Consider the following 24,263-nt stretch of genomic DNA (forward strand, 5'->3'; position numbering starts at 1 on the left):
ATCTCAGAAGTGTGCTCCATTCTGATTAAACCTGATAGTTCCAGGCCTATTATTTGTCTAACAGTTTTTTCAGTAAATGAAATAATGTTATATCAAACTACTCAAACCAAGGAATAAGATCACTAGAGATTTCTGCACAACACAAACTGCTTGATGTTTCTGATTAGTTCTGGAGGCAGAGCATTATATTTATGGTAGCGAGAATGCTTCATCTGAATTAAACCTTTACCATAAACCAAAGTATTTTTTTAGATTTACATAGGTTATATGTGTGCTTCCAAATGTGCAAGAGTGTGCAGTTGTAGTGAGCAGTGAATGTGTTGTTTTGTGTTGCTGTGTATGCTGTGACCTTTCCTATAGAACCGCTGTGAAGTCAAGTGACAGAGGAGCTGTATACCAAAATGTCCTGACATTAAAAACACGATGCCATGGCCACTGAATCCTTTTTCTAATATACTAACTCTAGATTGTGACCAGAGTGTGTGCATTTTTTTTATAACACAATAAAGTGTGGGGCTTTTTCGGTCTCACCTTCTGCACCACATCCACCACTGACAAAAGATTACTAAAGATGACTTTTCTCACTGTGTTGAATTTCTGTGCTAAAACTTGATCTAAATTAGTATTTGTTCAGTGATGAATCACAACATCTGTCAGCCAAGTTATTTCTAATTGCGTGGCAGATGTTTGTACAAAATCTTTATCACAGTTTTAACATAGTTGTCACGAACAAAGTGCTCAGCACCACAATAAAAAAATCAATGAGCCTCACTTTATGTGGGAAAAATTTGCAGTTGAACGAACATATTAATGATCTATTGAACGCCGGCGCGTGTCTCATTATTCTTTTTCATTTTTTTCATATATATTGACTGTACATGTTCCATTGCTTCTACTTCAGAAACGATCAGTATCATACAGTCAGTACTACTTCCTCTCTCAGTTATGCAGGTATCTAAAAGAGAAACATCAGGTGGATTTCTATTTTAAAAACAATTTAAAAATGATCTGAATGGAGCAAATAAAACTAGCTTAAATATTTGCAATGCAATCAGTATGGCATGTACTGTATGTTGCATCATGCCTCACAACTCTTCTTCTGTGTACAATTAAATATGTTGCAGCTGGCAACAAACTTTTACTATTTGGGTTTTTACTTGCCCATGTACTGTATTAGTGTAAATTAGCTAACGAAAGCACATCACAACTAAAGCAGTCACATCACAAAAGCTAGCAGGTGGTGTGATTAGGTGGAGACATACATTTAATAGGGAAGACAAACATCGTGATGTGAACGGGATCCAAATAAGAAGCACAGAATTACCAAAAGCTTAGACAAAAAGGGATGTCATTTTACTGGGTCACCTCTGTGCTCGACCTGTGCCAACACAGAAATGATGCCCAAAGAGGTGGCGGTCTATCATCAATAAGTAGTGGATCCCTTGAGTTATTTTCGTTCCACTTTGCCTCTAGGGCATGCAGAGTCACAATAACACAGCATATGTTCTTCAAAGAGGTAGAGAAAGAAAAACTACACCTTCTTAGATTTCTTAATATATTTTCAAAGATACCCAGGCTTTCACAAATTAAATTCTCAACCTCTATTAAATCCCCACTGCATACAGCACTGTGCAAAAAATTCTTGAGCTACTACTCATTTCTTTATATTTTGCTTCCAGTGAGTGAGACTTGAGCAATAGTCTTGGGCAATGGTTGTCCAGGCTTTCTGAAGGTCTTTGAAAGGGTTTTCTTTACATTTTCCTTTTTCATTAATTTTGAGTCCTTGTGAAATAGGTGAGAATACAGCAGATGGCTATCCCTAACCCTGGACTGAAAATCAGTGGAAACAGATCTTATCTGGAGTTTTTAGTTCAAACCATTATTAGTATGTGCAAAAGAGGTCAGGAGAGAGGTGCCTATATCCATCTGTAAAACACAGAGGAGGCTCTGTCATGGTTTGCTCTATTTCAGCCAGTGGTGTTAGGGATCTTGTCAAAAGAGATGGAATTCTGAGCACAGAAAAGGGCTGTCAGATTTTAATCTACCATGCATGTACCATCTGGAAAGAATCTGATTTGCCGCAGATTCATTTTTCAGCATGAAAGTGAACACACTGTCAGTGCAGAATACCTGGATAGAAATACACACAGTGGAACATTATCAGTTATGGACTGGCCTCCAAACTGTTTTGACCTCAACATTATTGAAGCAATAATGCTTCAACTATTCCTGAAGAGTCATGAAAGAAATCAACATATACTGATTAATAAAAGTAATAAAGCCAATATTGATAGTAAAGCTTGTTAGATTTGTAAAAGCTTATATACTGTATTTTCATATATGTTTGTATGTGTTTCAATAAATTGCTCCGCCTATTTCACATGTTCCTGCCAAAATACAAAGTTCATTCCTTCAGATTGCTGCCTTGCAGATAAAAGTGTTTAAAAAAACACATTTTTTTAAAGTAATGTACTGAACTGTACTGTACGTACAAGGGTTGGTCACTGTGCTGGCAAACAGAATGTACTAAACAGAAGCTCTCGGGGCCAGATTGTCTGGTGCCATTCACACATGGTCTGGTGATGGTGATTCATAAGGTTTTTTTGCAATTTCAGAAAAAAACAAATCTGGAAGGCATTCAATCTGGGACCATAAACACCGCTACAGATCATCATCTAAAGATGGAGCAAGTGTTATGAAGAGCATGTACGTGTCATTAACATGTGTGCCTCGTGTGCCCATCTTTGTCTCTGTTTTATTGGCATTCGGTTTATGAGCGCATGATTCAACCGCAGACAGAGTATGTATGTGTAATTGTGTTAAGGAGTGGAAATCAAATATGCTAGATTAAATGACAGAACAAACAGATGTGTGTCTCTCTGTAATGGAAGAAAACATGGGTGTGGTAGACAGATCTAATAAAGCAGGCAGTATGGTGGCAATAAGCTGAGTTAAGTAACCTTGATTCCATCTATTAACACTGTTTACCATATCCTTTATTACAAAGAGATGAATCGCAGCCCTTAGCTAAAGCAGTGCTAAATCAAATAGGATTTAAATGCATTTGCTGCTAACTCAAATGAGATTCAAATGCATTCACTTGATCGCTATTTTGAAGCTGATTATTTAGCTTTGAATAAAAACAGCCGCGAATGTGTGTAGGGCCCTCTATGAATATGTCACAGTGTACATGTTTTTTACGCTCTCATGAGTATGTGACGATTGATCGTTCTATGTACAGCCAAGTCATAAGGTGACAAAGAGTGTGTTAAGGTTTTACAGCAATCTGCTCACCGGTGGAATATTGGTTGGATTCCAAAGGGCCGGGAGTACATCAGACATATGGCAAAACAGCTGCTGCTGTACGAAGGATAAGCTAAACTCTCCATCATGCCATGTGACACCTCAGAGAGCCTCGCTGCACACATCGATCTCCATAGGCTTTTTACTGCTTGTCAAACTCTGAATATATCTGCCACTGTGAAAAAAGGTAGCCTGAGGGGATAGGCAATGCAGAAGGGCAGAGTAAGACGCAGGCAAGGAAAGGGTTAATCAGGAGGCAGAATAATTTGAAAAGAGAGGTGATACAAACTCCTGAATGTGCATATGTTGAAGGAAGACGAATGTAGACAGAAAAGAGAAGGAAAACAGGAAGGATGTTGTATTGCAACATCCTTCCTCACGTCCTCCCAGGAGACTTATACCCCGAGGGAATACTGTGATCACTGCTATGTATGTGTGCATGTACATGCCTGCGTGTGTGTGTGTGTCACAGTAGGTGGTTTCAGTATGAACTATCACACAGTTTATTCATGACAGCTCCCTGCTGATGGATACAGAGACACCGAACAACCTGCTTGCACCTCAGTACTTTCCTGTGTCACCAACATGCAGTCACTCACTTTTCATTTTCTTAGATAAAATGTCATTGTTTGCACATTGCTTAGACAAAGATCCTGCTTTAGATAATACTTGGAAAGACTGATGGCATGCATGTGCATCCATCTGTTCATATTACAGTTATATTTACACAGTTTGAAAAAAAAAAACCCCACCAAATGTCTTAAGACGTGATGTGTTAATGACTGTCTTTTGTAATAGTATATAACATGTATCCAAGAAGCATGAAGTTCATTTAATGCAGATTACTTTCACCCTGCAGGACAGACCCCATTTTTACTACGCACTGTTATTTGTGCACGCAAGATGCCATGAAATGAAGTTAAAGCTGAAGTGACATGGGTGGCAGACAAGTTCCAAATTAAAGCAGTTGAGACTCGATACAGACAGTGTTATTATCTTATGGCTATCATGCCTAGTTACACATTCAGCAGAGACACAGAAGCATACTGGAGTTCTAACAAGTCTGAAACCGTGGCCAAACCCTAATTCAGACAAACCGAGAGGATTTACGTGATAAAAACACATCAGAAGGGCAGTGTAACAAAATAAGGGAAGGGCTGCTTAATTGCTTCAGCTAACTGCACGGATACCACTGGTATGCTAGCTAAGCTTTGTGGTGAAAAATACTTTAACGGGTGTCTGTTTAGCAATTCTTTATTAAAGGCTTGTTTTGTGTTGGGGTAAACAACGTGTGTGTATATATATAAGTAATAGTAATTGCATTATTTAATGGTTTTCTAATTAGATTGTGTTCATTATGCTCGTAGTCATGTAGAACTGTTAATCCCCAGTCCAGTTAGTGTTGGGTCTGGTGAAATCTATAATGCAAGTTTTCAGGCATAACTTGAGCTTAAAGACTGCCGAATAATGCAGTCTGTTTTTCAGTCATGATCCAATCTTGATTAGGTAATCATGAATATAATATTGTAATATTTATAGTTAAGCCCCATCCGCATCCATAAAAGGGACTTTAGACATACACACATAAATACTAGTTACTGATGTGGTAAAATTGTTGTCTTTCCCATTCATTTTCCCTCTCCATTTCATTTCCAGGTCAGTACACACTGTGCTTTACTCCCATTTATAGTGGCTTCAAAGTTGAGGTTAATTAAACATGGTAACTCCCTGTTTCTCACCACTAACAATTATTTTGTCACCAAATTTTTATTGACATTCCATTAGCATCACTGTTTGTGCCCTCTCGAATATCCATTTCTGCTGCAGCCTCGGTTTGGTCCATCGACTAAAAGTGCTGGTAAAGAAATATTCATAAATAAAGTGGTGTGTTGATGTGCTGAAGTGAACTCTCTTCTGAACATGAAACAATGGAAAAAGAAGCGCTTTTGTGTGGACAGTATACACAAACAGCCAAACTTAATCCAATTCAGGTGTTACATCCTTATCTCTCTCTAGTGGATTCTCTCCAATCAGTATGAAGTATTGAGAGCGTGTAATAGGTGGCCATTGTGTAATCAACTGGGGATACTATGCTCACTCCATGGTAAAATGGGGGAATGAGAGAACGGGATGAAAAGCGTTTTATGCAATTTCAGCTTGACTTGCAGAACTGTTGTGTCGGTTGCCTGGTAACTGTAAACCTGAGACGCAAGTGTGGAGATGCTAGTGAACAAGTCTCCCTCCATTTCTTTTTTTTCTCTTTTCTTAGCAGCTTGTCCTTTATGTCTCCCTATCAGCCGTATACGCTGTATATTCCTCCTTTGTTATGAGTGAAAAGTTGTAAAAACCCACATGTTTTTTTCATCTTTTGTCTGCTTTTTTTCCCCACAGATTTTGACTTAGAAAGATCACAGAGGCAAAGTTGTGACAGGGAACTCATACTTTGACAGCAGGCATGAAAAGCAGGGATATAGAGAGGTCAGACACAGCTAAAGGAATATTTCACAAAGCCTTCAGTCTCATGTAGAAAGCAGCCCTGGTAGACATGTAACATCCACTGCCCTTTTGTCTGTTGGGCCCTCTTCCTCTTGACCGGTGACACAACAACAAGGTGTAAAAATTTCAAGTGTCTGTGTGTGTCTGTGTACATTTGCCTGATGAATATGACATATATGTTTCTTTTGTAGCACTTTTTCTTGCATTTTCTTTTGTCTTTCATATTCTCACTTCCCCACGCTACCTTGCATCTTGGCAAGTTGTGAAATAGTACTAACAAAGCGTAATCATCTCTGTCAGCCACTGAAAATTGGCTATCAGGATTTAATGGCCCTCAAATATAAACAAAACAAAATCCATGTGAGAGTCAAGCGAGTGTACGGACTGTTTAGCAGCTGGTTTGTATCTCCGGGCCCGAATTCAAGGATTACTTTTTGCTCCCTTTCTGATAGTGAATTTAAAATTCTGTATGAAATTTCCGTATTTGTCATTGACAGAGAGCGCGGTTTATTAATCTGTAATCGAAAAGAAACCACAATAATTTTCATAACCTGCAGACTCGGCACCTGCAGTGAGATTCTCTTTGTTCTCCCTCTCCCTCATTCTTTTTCAGGCCCTGTCTCTTAGAGCTGTACACGTTTTCAGGCTCACTGGAGGCATTCCAATAGATCCATCAATTTGGCAAAGCAGTGTGTGTGAAGCATAAGAGTCATTCCCTCAGGATACACACGCAAATACACAGACACACACACGCACACTAATAGACAATCTATGTTGTTTATTTGCCTCTCCTCTGTGTTTTTACCCGCAGGATGTCTCAGAGGTGATGCTCATGTGTTGGTTAGGTCCTCTATGTTGTTATTCCCTTTGTTTTTCATACATGGCTTTGCTGGCCTGTACTGAATAAGCTGCTAATTGAATACTCCCATAGTGTGCCATACACTGGTTTGGACACCATCCCTGTATGTCCTTTACTTCGCTGATTACAGCGCTGTCAGTCACAGGATTAGGGATGGGTATTGATAAGATTTTCACGATTACGATTCCATTTTCGATTCTGTTTAACGATTCGATTCTTTATCGATTCTTTTTAAAAAAGGAGAACACTAAGGTCGATTAGCTTAGAACTTTGTTTTATATCTTCTCTTTGAACAAGATAGAAATTTAGGAGTAACATGGCCTTACAAACCCAACAGTGACATCTTAAGAGATCCACAGCCTACGGCTCTTCAATGGGGTGTCACAGGGTCCCCAGGAAAAAAATAAATAAAAGAAATATTCTTCTGTAGCAATAACAAAGTATAACATAAATTTTTCTGTAGCAATTACACAAGAATATCCAGTAATGTCCCTGCCTACAATTAAACACATTCACATACCGAATGTCGGGGGCATCTGCTGTGGCAAATGGGTGCAAGCCTTTGACCACAAACTTAGTCACTGCTCGGTGACATCCGTCTATCCTGGCCTGAAAGGAGACGCTACCGGTAGACTGCAGCGACAACTGCCAGCATCTGAGCCAGACTCTGTCTGTCTCTCTCATCATGGTCACCTAAATGCACAGTAATGGCAGGTTTTGTAATAAGGCAGATCGCGCTAACATAATATGCACTGTTAGTTGATTATTTACCTGCCGTATTAAGGGGAGAGGACGTGCAAACGTTAACGCTGCTGCTGGGTTGAGATTCACGAGTCCGGAGTGGAATTAAAAACACGACATTCATTTAAGGTCATCACGTGTTTTGTGAGCAAATGCGTTTGCATATTCGTAGTGTTTCCTCCCTTAAATGAAATATCTACTTTGCAAGTATTGCAAGTTGCCCTGTTGTCATCCGTTCTCGTAAAGTATAACCAAACTTTTGAGCGTTTGAGCTGCTTAGGCGCCGTGTTTCCTGCCAGGTAAATGACGCTCCGCAACGTGGTGACGTCATTCGGACTGGAATCGATAAGGGAATCGTTTGCAAAAATGGCAAACAATTCCAAGGAATTGAAACAGTGGAAACCGGTTCTCAACAAGAACCGGTTTTCGATACCCATCCCTACACAGGATGATGTGATGGTTCACCGGTGTCGGAATGTGTCACTGCATCCAAACATATAAATCATTACTATGAAACAAAATCTTTATTTTCTACCCAAAGTCAAATGACGCACGGCAGCACAAATCCACAACATGACACGTACAGTATTGCGCAAACCCATATACTGTAGGTCTGGCAGTTAAAAAACCAAAAGCACTCTTGCACGATCCACATGATGTGTCTCGACTAATTAAAAGGTGTCACACTCTAAGGTCTCAATTTGCTGATGAGCTAAATCAGGACATTCTCTTTCAGGGTTGACTGATCTGTGCGGGTGGGGGTTCAGCACTTGTGACTGACATCCGAGATAAAGACAATGCTGTTTCTGCACATATGCGACAGATGCAGACACGCTGTTCTTCCTACAGTTATCTAATCAGTTGTTCTGTCTTCTTTCTTTGTTCTTTTTCCTCTGTATTCTGACATCTGCCTCTCTTGCTGTCCGTCCAACCCCACTTGCCTACTTGGGGACTTCAGTGATGGCTTCAAAAGGCAAAGTTCGAGGTGAGTGGTGGCTGCTGCTGCTGCTTTTCCCGCTGTGCCTCAAACTCAACCTGACAAACCAATATCAGAAAAGAGACTTAACCTTTTATTTTAAAAAATTAATGGACGGATATTTTAATCTATTTGCTTCTATTCTTTTGTGTGCGTGTGTGTCTGTGCTGTTGTTCCCTGACTATTTTGAGAATAGTCATATTTGTGTATTTGGATGAAATGTGTTTTTTGTTTTTTTCATTTCGGATTTCTATTACAGGGTTTTGCCATAGTGGGATTTATCACTATCCCAACACTGAAAAATAATGTGGAAAAACTAATTTGTTTGAGAATAAAATGAGACAGTTTGTTTCAACATAGATTTTTAGATTTGTAAATTAGTACTAGGGAAAAGGAAATCATTTAGGTATGTATATAGTGCAAAGACAACCCAAGGTCATGCAATTATTAATCAGCTATTTAACTGTGTGATAATGTCCTTTGCCATTGCTTTTATTGGAAAGGTGGCAGTACATTAAAGAGATCCAAATCTTCTCCATCATCTTCTGTGTCTCCGCTATGGCAGCGAGAACGGATTATAGATCAAAAAGTGAGTCAGAGAGGAGAAGCAAAGTGTTTATTTGAGAGCAGATAACCTGATTTCATTCTGCGTGCCTCAGCAAATATGCTTCTCAAAGACTAAGAATTTATTCAACCGTGGTTATAATCCCTTTCTGTTTAGTTACCATCTTTGGCTAATGATTACACACACACACACACACAACAGTCACTTCCTAAGCAGAGATGTGATCATAATTCAGATGAAAGGATTGGTATCAGCTAAGGTTGGCATACCTAATAAAAACACTCAAACTGTATCAAAGCATATTTGGCAGAAATGAAGCTCCTTTTTTTTTTTTTAAATTTTATAGATGTTTCGCAGTGATTATGCAATAAATACATTTCTTCAAGAATCATAATCTGAGCCAAACTTTTAAATTAAAGTGGCAGAACTCGAAAGTGTTTGGCTTTTATATAACTCAGGTTATTATGATGAGATCGCTTTGGAGCTCAGTCCCAAATTCATCGTGCAGCATGACTGTGACAACAATAGGGCAGTCAGAACCAGAAAGAACAATCCTCGACAACAAGAAGAACATGGCTCCCGCAGCAGATGGCATGAGCCCTGATCGCAAATTCATGGAGTCAGTATGGAATAAAATGAATAAACAGAGGCAATCAAGACAGAGGAAATATGGCAAGTTGCTCATTATTTTAAATAAAATAGCAAAACAGCTCAGTTGAACAGCTTTTATCTTAATCGAGAAGCCTCCTGTAGAAAAGTAACATTTTATAGAATTATTTCTGTGCTCAGAGCTCGTACGGACCTTCTGCACAGGTCCTTCCAGTGTTTGTTTCCTTATGGCGCATCTTAACATGCAATGCTAAAAAGCTGTATATTACTAACCCAGTCAGAATGTAATTTCAAGTGAAGGAAGCAACACTTGTTGTTCTCAGAGTTTGCCTGCTGCCGAATGGTAGATTTGGTATAATCCTCATGTTAAAACCCTGTCAGCGCCTTACGTCCTCCTTCCCTGCTATCCTCAGCTGCAGTGATAGTAGTCACAGGATCAACATCACATTCCCCCTCAACACTTCGCTACAGTTTTTTCTCATTTTCCCGCTGCGTCTGAATGCATAATGAATTTAGACCACCTCTTTCCTGATCAGCATCCAGCTGCGTGTGTTTAACTGTATCATCTCTGTCTCACTCACTCTTGATTCAATCCTCTCTTTAAAGGCTACCCTAACCTGACTATCATCCTTTTCCATCTTACCGCAGCAGTATAGGAAATCCATTGCACTCTTTAATAGGGGGAACAGAAGATGTGTAGATCAGAGTCGAGCACATGTCTCCGGCCTGCCTCTCTTACCCTTATAATGAGGCTACTGGTAGGAAAACATAACAAGCCAGATAAGATTCATGCTGATCAGTGGGTGGATAAAGGCTTAGCTCACCTCAAAGTATCGGTTCATCGGTATGTGTGCAACTGAAGGACTGAGTGGATGGTTAAGGGTGCCTTTATTCTTTTGTAAATGTGTATATATAGCATCGCCAATTACTGCATACAGCATGAAAGATTAATTCAAAGATGTTTTTTTTTTCTGTTCTTCTACTTTTTTCTTTTTTTTAAGTTGTGGAAGTTTACATCGCAGTTATATTTCACAGTCAGCATTGCAAATGAGCTAAAAAACAGCACAAAAATAAATATATGGCACTTGTATGTGCACAAGTGACACAATTTCTAACTAAATTTAATTAGTGTTTTTTTAAACTTTACAAAATCATTATTTAGAGTGAGTCTTGTACATGCTTCACTTGCACCGTAACCATACACAACACAACACATAAATCGATTGGCCAAAATATTTACAAAGGGCTGCTGATAAAATACTCAAGTAGTCACTGATAAAATACTGTCTATATATTATGTAGATGGCATGTGGGTCTCCTCACTAATTCCTAGTAGCGCTGCAGTGGTGGTGTTTCTACAGAGTCACATGTGAGAAAACATCTGAGAATAATTCAGTGTGATCAAATGAACGTTTATTTTAAAGCTATTAGCTGCATATTGTAAATACACAATCATAACATCTTTTAATAAGTTTCACTCAATTTTCCTAATTTTCCTTCCCAGCATCCCAAAGCAGCAATTTTGGCCTAGTGGCCAAACCGCATTACTATAACATCTGTATTCATCAAGTGATGCACACTGGCCCAAAAGCATTTATTCAGTCAATGGAAAAAGAGTCAATGCGAAACTCAGTGTTAGAAACTCTGCAAAAGGCCTCTTCTCATTATAGAAAAGGCTCACTCTAAGACATAAAAGATGCGCTGTTAACATCTGGTACTACATAGCAAGGTCTCTCTCAGAAGCTGTGTCGAAGCTGTTTTTTGACTGATTTTTTTATCTTATATCTATTTAAAGATAATCTTGCCCCGAGCTTTTGGAAGCACAAAACTGTGAAGTTTAGTAAGTTTGCTGCAAGCCACAGGTTGACACCCGTTTTCTGCTTTTCCATACATTTCTGTACACAACTACTGCAACTCAAAGAATACAAAGTCACAAGCAGCTCTTGTTTGCAGCCTACTCATGATGTACAATGAGTTGTTCACTTAGATGAAGAAAATTGTAACTTGAAAAATATGCATACCATCAGGAAAGTTGTGATAAGGATTTTTGCAAGCATAAATTATAGCACACATGGGAAATTTAGTGTGGATCCAGGCTTGCAGATCGTCTCAATCAACCCCTGAAAGTCCAAAAAGGAAAACCTGTAAAAGCTGGAACCTCAGCACGGTGCATGCTTATGCCACTGGAGGCACACGCACATTTTTAAAATATATATCAGAAAGCTGTTTTCCTATAGACTTCTACAGGACCGGAAGTCTTTTTGCAGCCACAACTATAACCTTCTGATGGACTGAAACTTTTTAGGCACTTCCATATACTCTGATATTATTAAAATGTAATATAGCTACACATGTGAAACTGTTTCATTTATGTCACCTGCCTAAATTCATGGATTTCAGCATATTTCTTCTCTTTGTATGTCCCGTTTCTGTTTGTGTGCAACCCCCTGCTTGTTGTCCACCCCTCCTATAGTGATACGTCCATTTTACTGCATTAAAACAAGTCAAAAATTATTACAGTGACACCCTGAACTCTGATATTGCCCTACAACAATAAAACTGAGTTGACTTAATTTAAGTTATTTGGGGGGATTTTAAAATTCAATAAAAATAAATGCTAATTGTTATCAGCAAACTCATTCTTGTTCAACATAACACAAGGCAAGTTTTAAAGGGATATAGTATACCAGGAAATTTAATATAACAAAGTTGCTAAAACAGACAAAAAAAAACCCCAAAAAACAAGCAAAAGACAATAAAAAAAAACAACATATATAACATACATAAAACCTCAAAGAACAAAGAAAACTTTTGAATCTGATCTGTAGCAGGATTGATAAAGGAGGAAGTGCACTTGTTAAATTTTGTATTTACATTTATTTAAAGTATCTATCTAGCTTGCTTTCCTAATCTTTTGAGACAGACGGCTCTCAAAGTTTAGGAGCATTAACGACGAAAACTGCATCCCCAGACGAAAAAACATTGGATGTCTGTGAAAAATATTGGCTGTCTTCCAGTTTGGCAGTAGAGGATCCAAGAGTACAAGGGCTAGATTTACTAACAGTCTGCGCCAGCGCAAAACCCTCTTTTGGCATTAAAAGAGCAACGACTGGGATTTACTGAAGAGGCACAGTGTCAGTTTTGCAACTGACAGGTGTGGATCGAGGTATTTTTGCAGCTGGAATTATTGCCTATATATTTCTAAGAGTTTCCCTCTCAGGCCTCAAACTGTTTTGGTTCTATAGAAAAAGTGTGAATGTGTAACTACAGCAGTGCATGGTGTGCTGCCTGACAAGGTTGGCAAGTGGTAGCATGTATAATGAGGAAAGTAATGGACCAAGACACCTGCCCTGTGCAACACCACAGGAAATGAGGGCAGTCTCTGTGGTATTATGTGCTCTACTAAATGAAGATGTGATAGTGGCCTGTCTCTACTCAGTATTCTAGTATCTGAGTTCTAACTCTTCTTCAAAAGAGGCTGTACTACAAGTGTTTTGACAGTGGATTTAAAAACTCAAATAAAAAATTCAGTTAGTGCATTTCACAATAATAATAACTGGATTAAGTTATGAGATTTAAGGTTTTCAAATAGTGTGAAACAGACGGGAAAGTTTGATCAAATTTGGAGGTTTTATGCAAGGTAAGACTGTATGGAAACCTTACGTCCATGGGGATGCACTCTTCTCCACGTGTCAAAAATGTTAACTTCCCATCTATCCTTCCTCTCCTCAACCACCACGACATAATCTGAACTGTTGATTTGTAAGACCGGTAATCGTCAATTGGAGTGATTTCAGTGAAAATGAAAAACATGTAACTTTTACTGCAGCTAGTATCAGCCCTGTCATTGTGACTGACTCATAGCTGTGGCAAAAGTGCTTTGTGGCAAAGTAAGTCTGACACCAACCAAATGATGAGAGCTGTTTCTTTTTTTCTTTCTTTTTTTTAAAATTAGTACTTTCTGCCCACTGAATCTTGCAGGTCCCCCTGGGGTGACAAGCATTTCCCCAGATCCTTCTTAAATGAACAGAATCTGTCAACACATCACTACACATTAGAAAATCACACTGTGTCATGTTGATTTGGGGAATTTGGGGATTTTTGGTGGCAGCAGTGATTAGTTTGATTTCCCTCATGAATGCCACCCTAGCCTGTGATTATCCTGCTCTCACCCTGTATGAAAGCATAAGAGATGAAATCCTTCCTGTGATAAAAAAGAAGATGAAGTCAAGTACACTCTTCCTCCACATCATTTTGCAAGAAAACACAATAAATTTGATTTCCCTGCCCTTATGCTTTTATGATATTTAATTTGAATGACCTACTAAGCCAGTAAACGTGTGGATGCCTGCTAATATTGCTTGGCCTTATATTCAAGAAGAAATCTAGCCAAAGCTTTGCCTTCATGGCCTTATAAAGTGAATAATTCAATAGATGAAGCTGTGATCTTGCTATTTTGAAAAACACTAAAGTGAAGATAAAATTCGGTGGATATTGCACCTATTACTATTACATCTAAAGCACACAGCAGTATGTATAGCACAAAGAGGGTACACAAAGATATGTATTTAATAGTACCTGCTTATATTTTATGTATAAATCAGGACTGCATAATTTTTGAATGTTTCCAAAGTTTCTACTTGACAGTTCAGAGAATTTAGCTGTGCAAGAACTGGCTCTTTCATGGCTAGAAGGAAACATTTAAGATATTGTTCCTTTGTTTCTGCTCTCGCCTCAGTTGTTTCCTTTTTTCTCCTTTCTTTTTTGCATGTCAAAATATGTGCTTATATCCTTTCCTAATTGTCTTTTGCTCTCAGCTTCATCTTCTTCTTCTTCTTGCTTGTTTGCTTTTGCTAGCTGGAAGAAAGCACTGTATGAAGTATTTATGAAGGCCTGGTTTACCTCCGTCATAAAACTGTGAGATGTCTGACCTTGGCTCAGAAAGGATAGTGAGATCCCTGGCCATTCTGGACTGAGCAAGCTTGAACTCAGGCAGCTAACATGCTGAGAATGGGCAGAGGTTTATATCTCTGCCCTTTAAATTGATGTGGCTGAATCAAGGGCAGAAAATACTGGGCAAATGGTAGAAGTGTCTGGAAACATGTCTGGTCACCAATTTGAATTTGGGTTGTGGGCTTTTATAAATTTTGATGTGTAGGTTTGGCTCCTGAAAAGTGGCATCGCAGAAAAGTTCGGCTGTGGCAGGTCTTTGTCATCAAAAACAGCAACAAAAAAGTCAAGAGGAGATACGTGAGCTGGCATGTTTGTTTCTCGTAGTGCTTTGTAAACTCGAGGAACACCACTTCTTCTTCTGTGTTTGCCCTTATATCATATTAAATGTTATTATTGTCCTTACATGAACAGCATGTGTTAACATTATCCACTCAGTGGAAACGGAAAAAACATACACAAACAAACCTGGACTCTCTCTGTAACGCTGCTCTTAAACAACACCTAACAGCACCATGGAGAAGTAGGTGATATTTTGTTGATCTGACTCCAAGGGCCAAGTTGGATGTCAAGTTTGCAACGGCAGCACCAACAGCTGCCCAGTCTAATTACTGTATGTAAATGACAACAGCACTGCCGTAGCCAGCCTCTCTGGTGCCGAATAATTAATTTCATATCTCCAGATCAAAAATGACTGTCCTGAGGTAATTGTATGCTCGTGCTGAATACAAAGGTAGCTCCACCCTCTGCAGGGGTTGCATTCAATTTGCTCACAGCAAGAAACTTATCATTGTCAAAAGAGCAAGCTCAGATTAGAAATACTCACACGCGGGCATGCTCGCTTGCAAGCGCAATTTACATACGCCTCATTTGCCAAGAGAAAAAGAACAAAGCTGAAAAGTGAATGTTTATTCAGTTATAAGAATGAAAACAGAGAGAACCACTATAACCCAATTTATGACCATTTGCATAACAATATCGTTCATATATGGACAGGTGACTGATTAAAGTAAACACCTGAACTGTAGACCCCTACAGAGAGGGGATCAGGTGGCTCTGTTATGCTGTGAGGGGCATAATGATGGCACTGTGTGGGATCACTTGCCCTCTTAGAGGGAACTATGGCAGTTCGAAGTGATTACCTTGGCGCTGTAGTGAAACATTTCAATCCAGATGGGAATGATCTCTTAAGGATGAAAATGATATGATCTGTAGGTCACAAGGGATCACCTATAAGAAACATCGAACTGAGATGTCCGACAGCACTCTCCACTGCCATCATCACCTAAATAAAAGCCAAATCCACACAGGAAGCGACAAGCAGCAACAGGCTGCCCAGGAGCCACAAAAAGTCAGTGACATACAGCGACTTCAGGTGACGGCAGGAGATATAACTTGTGGTGACACAAGGCGGGCAGGTCCTGAGCTTCTCAACCAGCAATTAAAAATAAAAATGAAGAAAACCACTGATTAGTAACTATGTAACTTAGGCAACCAGACCCTACAATATCTGCTAGTAACTGACAATCAGCTACAAAGTGATGGGCAATGAGTGTGGGTGCTTCTTAAGGGAATATCTTTGGAGAACCTGATAAAACAACACCTTACTAGTGGTCTTACTTATTTTAATAAAGATTACTAAACTTAGATATAGAATAATAGAATGTATGATATGTCAACTGTATAAATATTTATTGTCAGGTATTAGTTAACTGAAGTTTGGATTATACATTAGAAAAAGAAAGGTTAGCCCCAAAACACAACTGAAAGAGGAAGAGGTGTAAAGATGATAACAACAATTAGAACTGTGTGAAGTCTTCACCAACTATACAAGGTTTTAATAGATAAATGCACACAGGGAGAAAAATGGAAGGCAGATTTTAAATATTTCCACTTATGAGCGTTTTGGCAGCAGTGAAAGTGCTTTAAATCTAACTGTGCCTCCCTTTTCAAGCAATACCAGTCTAAATGCATTCAATTGTGTTTTTATTGCCGGAGATTTCACTTTGTCTTCTCTTTTCAAGATATTCAAAAGATAAATTACATATGGTGCTTTAGACTCCACTCATACTCTTGTTCTTAAAAGCTGCTATATACTTTTTGTCGCAGTGGTAATTACCCTTTTTTTCCCACAGGAACATGCCATTTCATTTTATAGTGAACGCTAAAGGCTGGCTTTTTATGCCGGGCGTAATAGTGTTATGAAATGTTGATAAATCACATTGGAGATGCAACATTGATTTAGGATGGATGTTGATAGAAGGCGTGAAAAAGGTCACCGCAAAAGAGAAAAGAGACAACCCCGTGTACGCAGCGTGTTCTTGAGAAAAGCGTGTGTGAAAATTGTCGCAGTTGGAGGGAGAGTCCCAGAGTGAGGGCAGTGAGTGATGATGCTCTTCTCTGACATGTTAACTTCTGTTCCAGGAAGTTACTAACCACATTTTGTGCTTCATGTGATCAGCCCTAGCCTTTCCTTCCTGGAGATGACAGCGTATTCGTATTTTTATGTTTATTTTTTTCCAGTTGCGTGTTTAATATTTTTTCTGATGCTTTAAACAAGTGAAGAGGTTGGAGAGTTTTTATTCTCAAGGACGCTGTGACAGGATACATCCCTGGCTGATGAATTCACACCAGCTCTTGAGATGATAAAACTGTTGACCTTGTACCTTCTCTCCAATCACCAGGCCACTCTGCTGCCTGACACTTTGAGAATCACTCTGAAAACCTTGTGTACCCAGCTGCGTAGCCACCTGTGTAACCTTATAGACACTAACTGGTCATGGCAAAGCTGTCATGTCCTATGTAATCTTTTGCCTCTCATTCGTTATCTTCTTAGTGGGATGCCTTTTTTAACAGTGAGCCACTTAAAGGCCACGCTTTATAGTGTCAGAGCATCTGAGAATATGCTTTGCAGGGTGGCTAAACCTTCGATGCGGTTTCAAATGCACATTTTTTAACACAGGATTATTGGAAAAACATCAGCAAGTGCTCATAATACATTTATTCTTCTATTATAACGTATAGCGATAATGGGAAATTCTTCTCTAAGGCCCTGCAGATCTAGTTCAGGTTCAAATGATTAATTGCTCTGAGCTTAACAGTTTAAATGCAGTTCTACTGTGTTACATTGTGGGTTTTATTTTTGTGCTTTTGACTATTGTTCTTACTTGCGGTAATAACATTGTGCCTCCTAATTCCAAGGGAGTCCCACAAGAGCTCCCACTCAGTATTAGAACTTCTCTTTTCCCAGCGCTGGAAATAAAATTAAAGTTTTAAACAAACCCAGAGATTAACCTAACTTGTGTGGACAAGGAAACAAAGGCAAGCAGAAAAATGTATACACATATTTATTATTGTATTTAACGTGGTAGATAATAGCCAGACTTAACAAGCTAACTCTTAGCTCCTTGCCAGTTCTCACATCTTACTTTTCATAACCCACACAAATTATGGGCATGCTCTACTAATCTGGAATTGTCCTTTAAATTTTAAGCATGATCCCAAGCCTGCAATTATCACTTGTGCTTGACTGGCTTAAAGGGTGACTCAGCTAATCAAAACTGTGGCCTGCCTCTTCCCGTCCTGTAATCCTGTATTCTCGGCCATACATCACAGCTCTACAGCTCAGTTGAGCTCCAGTCCTGGTATAAAGGTCAGTAGCTCCAGGCTGTCCATCTGTCTGCTGCATCTCTCTCTTTTTCTCTGCTTCTTGAATGCCTAAATAAGAAAGGTTAGTAGACTCGGCTGCTCTTGCTTGAAAGGTCATGTGGGGGAGCAGACAGGAAGCACCCAGGATACTCTTATATTCGTATCAGTGTTATTTGTCCAGTCATTTGCTTGGGCAAGAAGCGGCTGAATTGGCCCGTGCATTTTTCTATAATGCCTTTCATGTTTAGGCACTAAAAGTAAAGTGGGAGCTGTGTGGGGGCTATAGCATTAGTTCCTCCTGTCACTGAAGTTACAGCAGCTTCGTGTGTGCATGCAGGGTTCTTTTGATGCTGCAGAATGAATTAAGAGCCAATCAGAGCCCACCTTTATGGTAATTTGTGATGGATAAGAATCTACAGCTAAAGTGTCTGAAACTTTAGCACAGTATAGTAAATGATCTAATTCGAGCTAAATAAAGCAGAGCTAATTTCATAATGTCATTACTTTATAATGTCATGTAGATGAGAGGATTGTTGACCTGTCTTAGCCTTAGCATGTCAGTCAAGGTGGAGGGCAATTAAAATGACCCCATTCGCCGTGACAGATAGAGCACAATTGAGCAACAGAAAAGAGGTAGGATCAAGATAAACTTTAAAGACTAGGGAGCAGCAGGAGACAGAGAGAATATGAAAATGAGAGACAAAGCAAGTGGAAATGCCACCCTTCAGGGATCAACTAGAGGAAAAAACGTGACAGAGAGGGTGGAGGGAATTGAGTGGAATGGATGTGAACTGGAAAAGACAGAGCAAGAAACTGAAAGTAGGAGAAAGAGTGGAGTTGAAGTGAGGAAAGGGCCTAAATTTAGACATGGAAATCAGGAGAGAACAGCTGCCTCCTTCCCTCAGGAGATACATTTAAATCAGGTCTGGCTGGCCAGAGGGGAGAATGGAAGAACCTACTCCACTGGCCAATTAGGCGCAAAGAACACTACGCTGTTCTAATATAACCATCATTGTGGCCCCTTTGGCCCTTTCAGTCCCAATGGAAGTGTAGCACCAGACACTGACGCAAAGCATAGACAGAGGGATCCCCGGACTATTGTAGATCTGTGTAGGAGAGGAAAGGAAAGAAGAGGAGAGATGAAATGTAAAAGCTAATAGTTTAGTGTGTCTAGCCAAAGTAAACCTATGGCATAAATATCTTTACATCGGCCTGATAGACCAGTGTGCCTCTGCTACCAGTCAGTCACTGACCAAATAGCTTTACACATATCTAATTCTGAAAAGGAACTGCAAACCAACTTATGGTGAAAATGTTATGGTATGTGGCAGGCTTTACGTCATTCCATGTTGACCTGCAGCAGGCTGACGTTTCCCTCTCACACAATGCTGCACTTCGTAGCAGAAAACTACAGCTCTTATTTTGTTTCGTATCAATACGCTATGCAAACACCCATATCAGTTTAAACTGCATACAGATTTGAATAAAGCTACATTCAAAACAAAATAAAATGAGGTGTGTTACACAACATATCTACAACATAGTGCTAACGCAATGCCGAGTAATTAGCCAGGGTATCCATCTGTTTCCTTGTTGAAGTAGCTGTTGTTAAAAAATAGTTTTATCAAATTCCAACAGGATCAGCTCAGTCAGTACGAGGCAAAGCTGCAAACTAGCATTTTAAAGGTGTGATAAGAGAGCGATGTGGGCATTCAAATGTATTAGATGAAGAGTCACACTGGATCATGGGGTGTTATATTTTGAGATGTGATTGAGCGGGCGTAAGTTAGCCATGTGCACTGGTGTAAACGTTTTTAAATGTGTGATTTTACAAACGGATAAATGTTTGAATTTAAAGAAAACAAGTGATTTTCACATATCGATCAGATTCCGCTGGTAAGACTTAAAAATTTGGAGCCCAAAACCAGTGAAGAAAGTTTGATCTTTTTGAATCGTAGTCAAAATGTATTAGAATCATAGCACAGTGACTATGTATCTTTTTACACACACACACACACACACACACATATATATTTATATATACATATATATATAGTTGATCATTTTCTGATATTACAATCTGATGCTGTGATACTTTTGCATTTGGTTACTCCGTAAGTCTTTAGTGAAAATCTGAATGAGCGAGCCACATTTTGGAAACGCTCATTTTCCCCCAAGACATACGTGGCATTTTGCCATACTCATTAAATCACTCAATTCTTCCTTGTTTGTCATAAGCAGATAATTTGGAAAACAAACTCGTCTATTATATTTTAAGATATAAGTGAAGAGTTGGCAACACAACAAGCAAGCGGCTCCCCAGACACATCTGCTGCGGTAATGAACTAAAATTATATTTTGCAAAATCTCACTCACAAAACATCATTGGTACCATCGGGTATGGCGGTTAACCATTAACTTCTCTTTGTGGCCACCACAAAGGAAACAAAATGTATCACACTGGGCCGCATGTCGCTCCACAGCGTGAGCGAAAAAAATGAGAAAAAGTAAGTGATTTAAAGAGAAGGAGTAATAAAGAGAGTGAGGGCAGGCGCAGCAGAACGGTAAATCGCTGGCAGATCATGCCTCATGCAAAACTTTCATGAATAAAACATATTCCTAGCCTCCCATAGCTCACATCCATTTTTCCTTCGTTTCCCTCCTCTTCCCGCTCTATCTCTCACACGCATGATTAACCTCGGGAGGCCTTAATCAACACTGGAAATGACCCGTGCTCCATGACTTACCTGTCGCTTCCTCTCTTTCTCTCCTTCACCTCACCTTCTCCTGTCTCCGCACATCCTTCGGCGTGGGTTTCCCCTGCCTCGTCTGCTCGCCCAGAAGACAAAACACCGTCTGCGGGTTTGTTTATGCTACCTGTGCAATAATTAACTTGTGTAAGAAAACTCAATTAGCAGCGTTCAGTGGATATCGTGGCGTTTAAAATCTCACAAATTTGAAATATTTTTTTCGCCTTATATATGTTTTTCTTTTCTTCTGTGTTTCCTAATCCTTGCCTGGGGAGGAATGGCGGTTTAAGACGTGAGAGTTAGCTGGGGATGAATAATCTTTCTTACCTAAGCCTTCATTCACACAGTCTTTAAAATCTGTCCTCCGGGGATGGGGACAGGGATAGATTTATGGTTATTATTATTTACTTGCTTACTTGCTCCCTCAGCCTTCACACTAAAGCGTACCCAAACACGCATGTAGACCCACACGAGCAACAGTGTGAGCTGTCCAGAGTTCTGAAAACTGGCAGGCGGCTATTGATGAACTGGCTCCAGAAGTGACCTGTCCGTGGTCCTGAAAACTCCCTCTATTCAGCTTAGAGGTCACCCAGAATGATATCACTCAGTTGAGCTCTGCGATTCTCTCTTTGGATGCAGGCTTAACACAAATTAACATCCATGCATGCACACGAGTCCACAGAGAACAGTTTTTAATTGGTCTTCCCTGTGTAGCTAAGGTTTCAGGGTTGGTACCGCGGGCTAAATGCCTCCTGTGTGTTCAATGTTAGGGTCCAATTTAGCACACAGTAGTGACTGGCCAGTCTGCCTGAACATTTGCTTTGTAATTAGGCTGTTAAGCTTCTTCTTCTTTTTTTCAAACACACGAGACATTTTTGTTCTTCCCTTTTCTTCCCTAGTGAAGAGCTGATTTACTCCTCCAGTGATATTAAAGTATTTTACTTATTTTTACAAGCATCCTTATCAAACAGCTGGATAAAAATCGAATTCTCCAGTTTACCTGCAGAGCTTCTTATTTTATATCGCTGTCCTTGTGCTGAATTGAAATTCATCAAGAGAATTTAATTACCAAAGCACCCGTACAAGTTGAGCAATCGCAAATGTGCCATCTGTCTGACTCTGTCTGCCCCAGCAGCTTTCTCTGTCCCCCACCTGATGCATCCACATCTCCTCTTACACGTTTCTCGTTTGTGTCGTTTTGCAGGGATAAGCGGACAGTATCCTCTGGTTCAGAACGTGACTGTGACAGAGGGTGGGATAGCGAACCTGACCTGCCGTGTGGAGTTTAATGACAACACCTCCCTCCAGTGGTCAAACCCAGCACAGCAGACCCTCTTTTTTGGGGACAAGAAGGGTGAGTTGGAGATGAAGCAGACAACAGCCACCACATGACAGATCTGGTCTTTAAAAGTATATGTTGGGTTTGCAGAGGAATGCATAAAACGGGATTGAATCCTTTTTCTTTTTTTTTTTGTTGGTTGGAGATTGACCTAAAAAAAACAAAAAATCGTACTTTTTCTGTGTGTCTGTCTCTGCTGTGTCTCAGCATCTGTCCCACATTTCTCGAGTTTGTGTTTTCATGTCTGTGCAGCACGTTTTTTCATAGTAAGGAGAAACAGATACACTTGTGTCCCAGCTGCTTCTCATGCTGTTTTTTGCAAAGCTTCCCTCTGTGGATGTATAGTATGCCGTTGTTATTACTCTTTTACTTTGTTACTGTTCATCCTTACACACATAGATAGACACACATCGCTACAAAGAAGCCGTCAGTGGTGAGAGTAGATGTGACCAGCTCTATTTTGAACAGTATAACCAGTGCTGATTACCACCTGCCATTTGCAGTTTAAGGGCTTTAGCTTCTCTGTCAGTTTGTTTGCAGTTGGTTTTGCTTCACTGTAACGGTTGTCTGTGGTGAATGATTGGAAAGTATAACTGAATAAGGTAAGTGGGGGTGTAAAAACAGGCTAGTGCATTTTTCATCCATCTTATCTGGCATTTCAAGCACAAGCATGATCAGTGCAAACCTTCGATCAGATTAACCACCGCCAATAAAAAAATGATGTGGTGGATCAAATCCATTTTTATTTTCTATAACCCCTCGATCTAAATTTAAAACGGTGCTTAAAAGGTTTAAATTGATGTTCTGGTCAAGTTGGAAGATCATCCCACACGTTCTGTTGGTGCTTAGCTCGTACCAGCATTAGCGTCTGCAGCACACAGTATATTAGGAGTGATGCAATATTGTTGGCTTGTGTATAAGTGAGAGCAATAAAGTTGTTGCTGATATTCAAAGACTCATTTTCACATTTTGTGGTATAGCCTTCATCAGCAGAGCATACCTTGCTGGAGTATCCAGTTAGCTATTTAGTGGTACATTTTTCCCCAGGTATTACAATGGGTGCTCGGACCCAAATGACTGTCGTATAACGCAGAAGCGAACAAAAACACTTTGAAGCTACAGTGAAATTTCATAGCACATAAAAGCGTCAGCAATGAAAGCCACATCTTTGTGAGAAGTGCCTAAAGAGTGACAAGCAAAAAGTACAGACTTCACTTAAAGTGCGTGGGCGAGGGGCGTGTTTAAATCCAGTTTAATGATTTAAAAATGTTGAATAGGAGAGATTTCACACTTTTTTTTATAATAAGAGGTGTTTATACCCTCTTAATCAAACTCATGCTTCAAATGTATGGGTTTGTAAAAATTTTGCAACTGTGAGGATATGCTGCAGCGTACAAACAGAGGAGAGAATGTTTAGCGTTTTGTTATATAGGACTTTAACAATCTCATCAACACATCCCACTTTCAGGGAGAAAACAGCCTGGGAGTGATGTGTCTGCAGAGAAGAATCGAAGCTCTGTATAAATAACAGTTTATATACCAGAGAGCTGCATATTCCCACACAGACATTTCTCCATTAAACAAATGCAAGCCCTTGTTATTGTTCACACATTCACCGACGCACGCAAACACAATATCCTGCGTGAATACACAAACTCTAGGTGTGGCAGGAAACTGCCATTGTTTTAATGGCTAATAAGTACAGAGGGTTTATTCCTGACCTTTTACACCATCTTCAGTAGTGTCCCCATAAAGAGGATTCATGGGCCTTATTTAGTTGGTTCATGCCTGCTGGAGTGATTGTGCCCTGCGCATCTCTCAGCTGTATTATTTGAGTGTCATAGAGTATGAATCACACTCTCTTGTAAGTGTCTGGATTAAGCACATATGGGATTTACACAGTCTTTTTCCATTATCCCGCTGCCCACTGGGCTTCCTTGTCCGTTTGGGTGTTCATGCACTGTACGCGTGTGTGTTTTCTGTGTTGTTGTTTGTATGTATTTTTGCATAGGGTAACTGAATGCATG

The 24,263-nt window shown here is 39.7% G+C and overlaps 1 protein-coding gene across 4 annotated transcripts in view; it reads left to right on the forward strand.

The window, feature by feature from the left end:
* Positions 1-24,263, forward strand: part of cadm2a (cell adhesion molecule 2a) — a 224,480-nt gene that overhangs the window by 130,245 nt on the left and 69,972 nt on the right. For 2 of the 4 annotated variants that reach the window (XM_082549652.1, XM_082549655.1), the window contains exons 2-3: positions 8,358-8,384; positions 22,102-22,251. In XM_082549652.1, the coding sequence (XP_082405778.1) occupies positions 8,358-8,384; positions 22,102-22,251 (177 nt within the window). Of the gene's footprint in view, positions 1-8,355; positions 8,385-22,101; positions 22,252-24,263 lie in introns of all 4 variants that reach the window. The other 2 variants (XM_082549654.1, XM_082549653.1) reach the window with 2 other exon arrangements.

The sequence above is a fragment of the Aulonocara stuartgranti genome (assembly GCF_965226115.1).
Source record: "Aulonocara stuartgranti genome assembly, chromosome: 10".
Classification (NCBI taxonomy): domain Eukaryota; kingdom Metazoa; phylum Chordata; class Actinopteri; order Cichliformes; family Cichlidae; genus Aulonocara; species Aulonocara stuartgranti.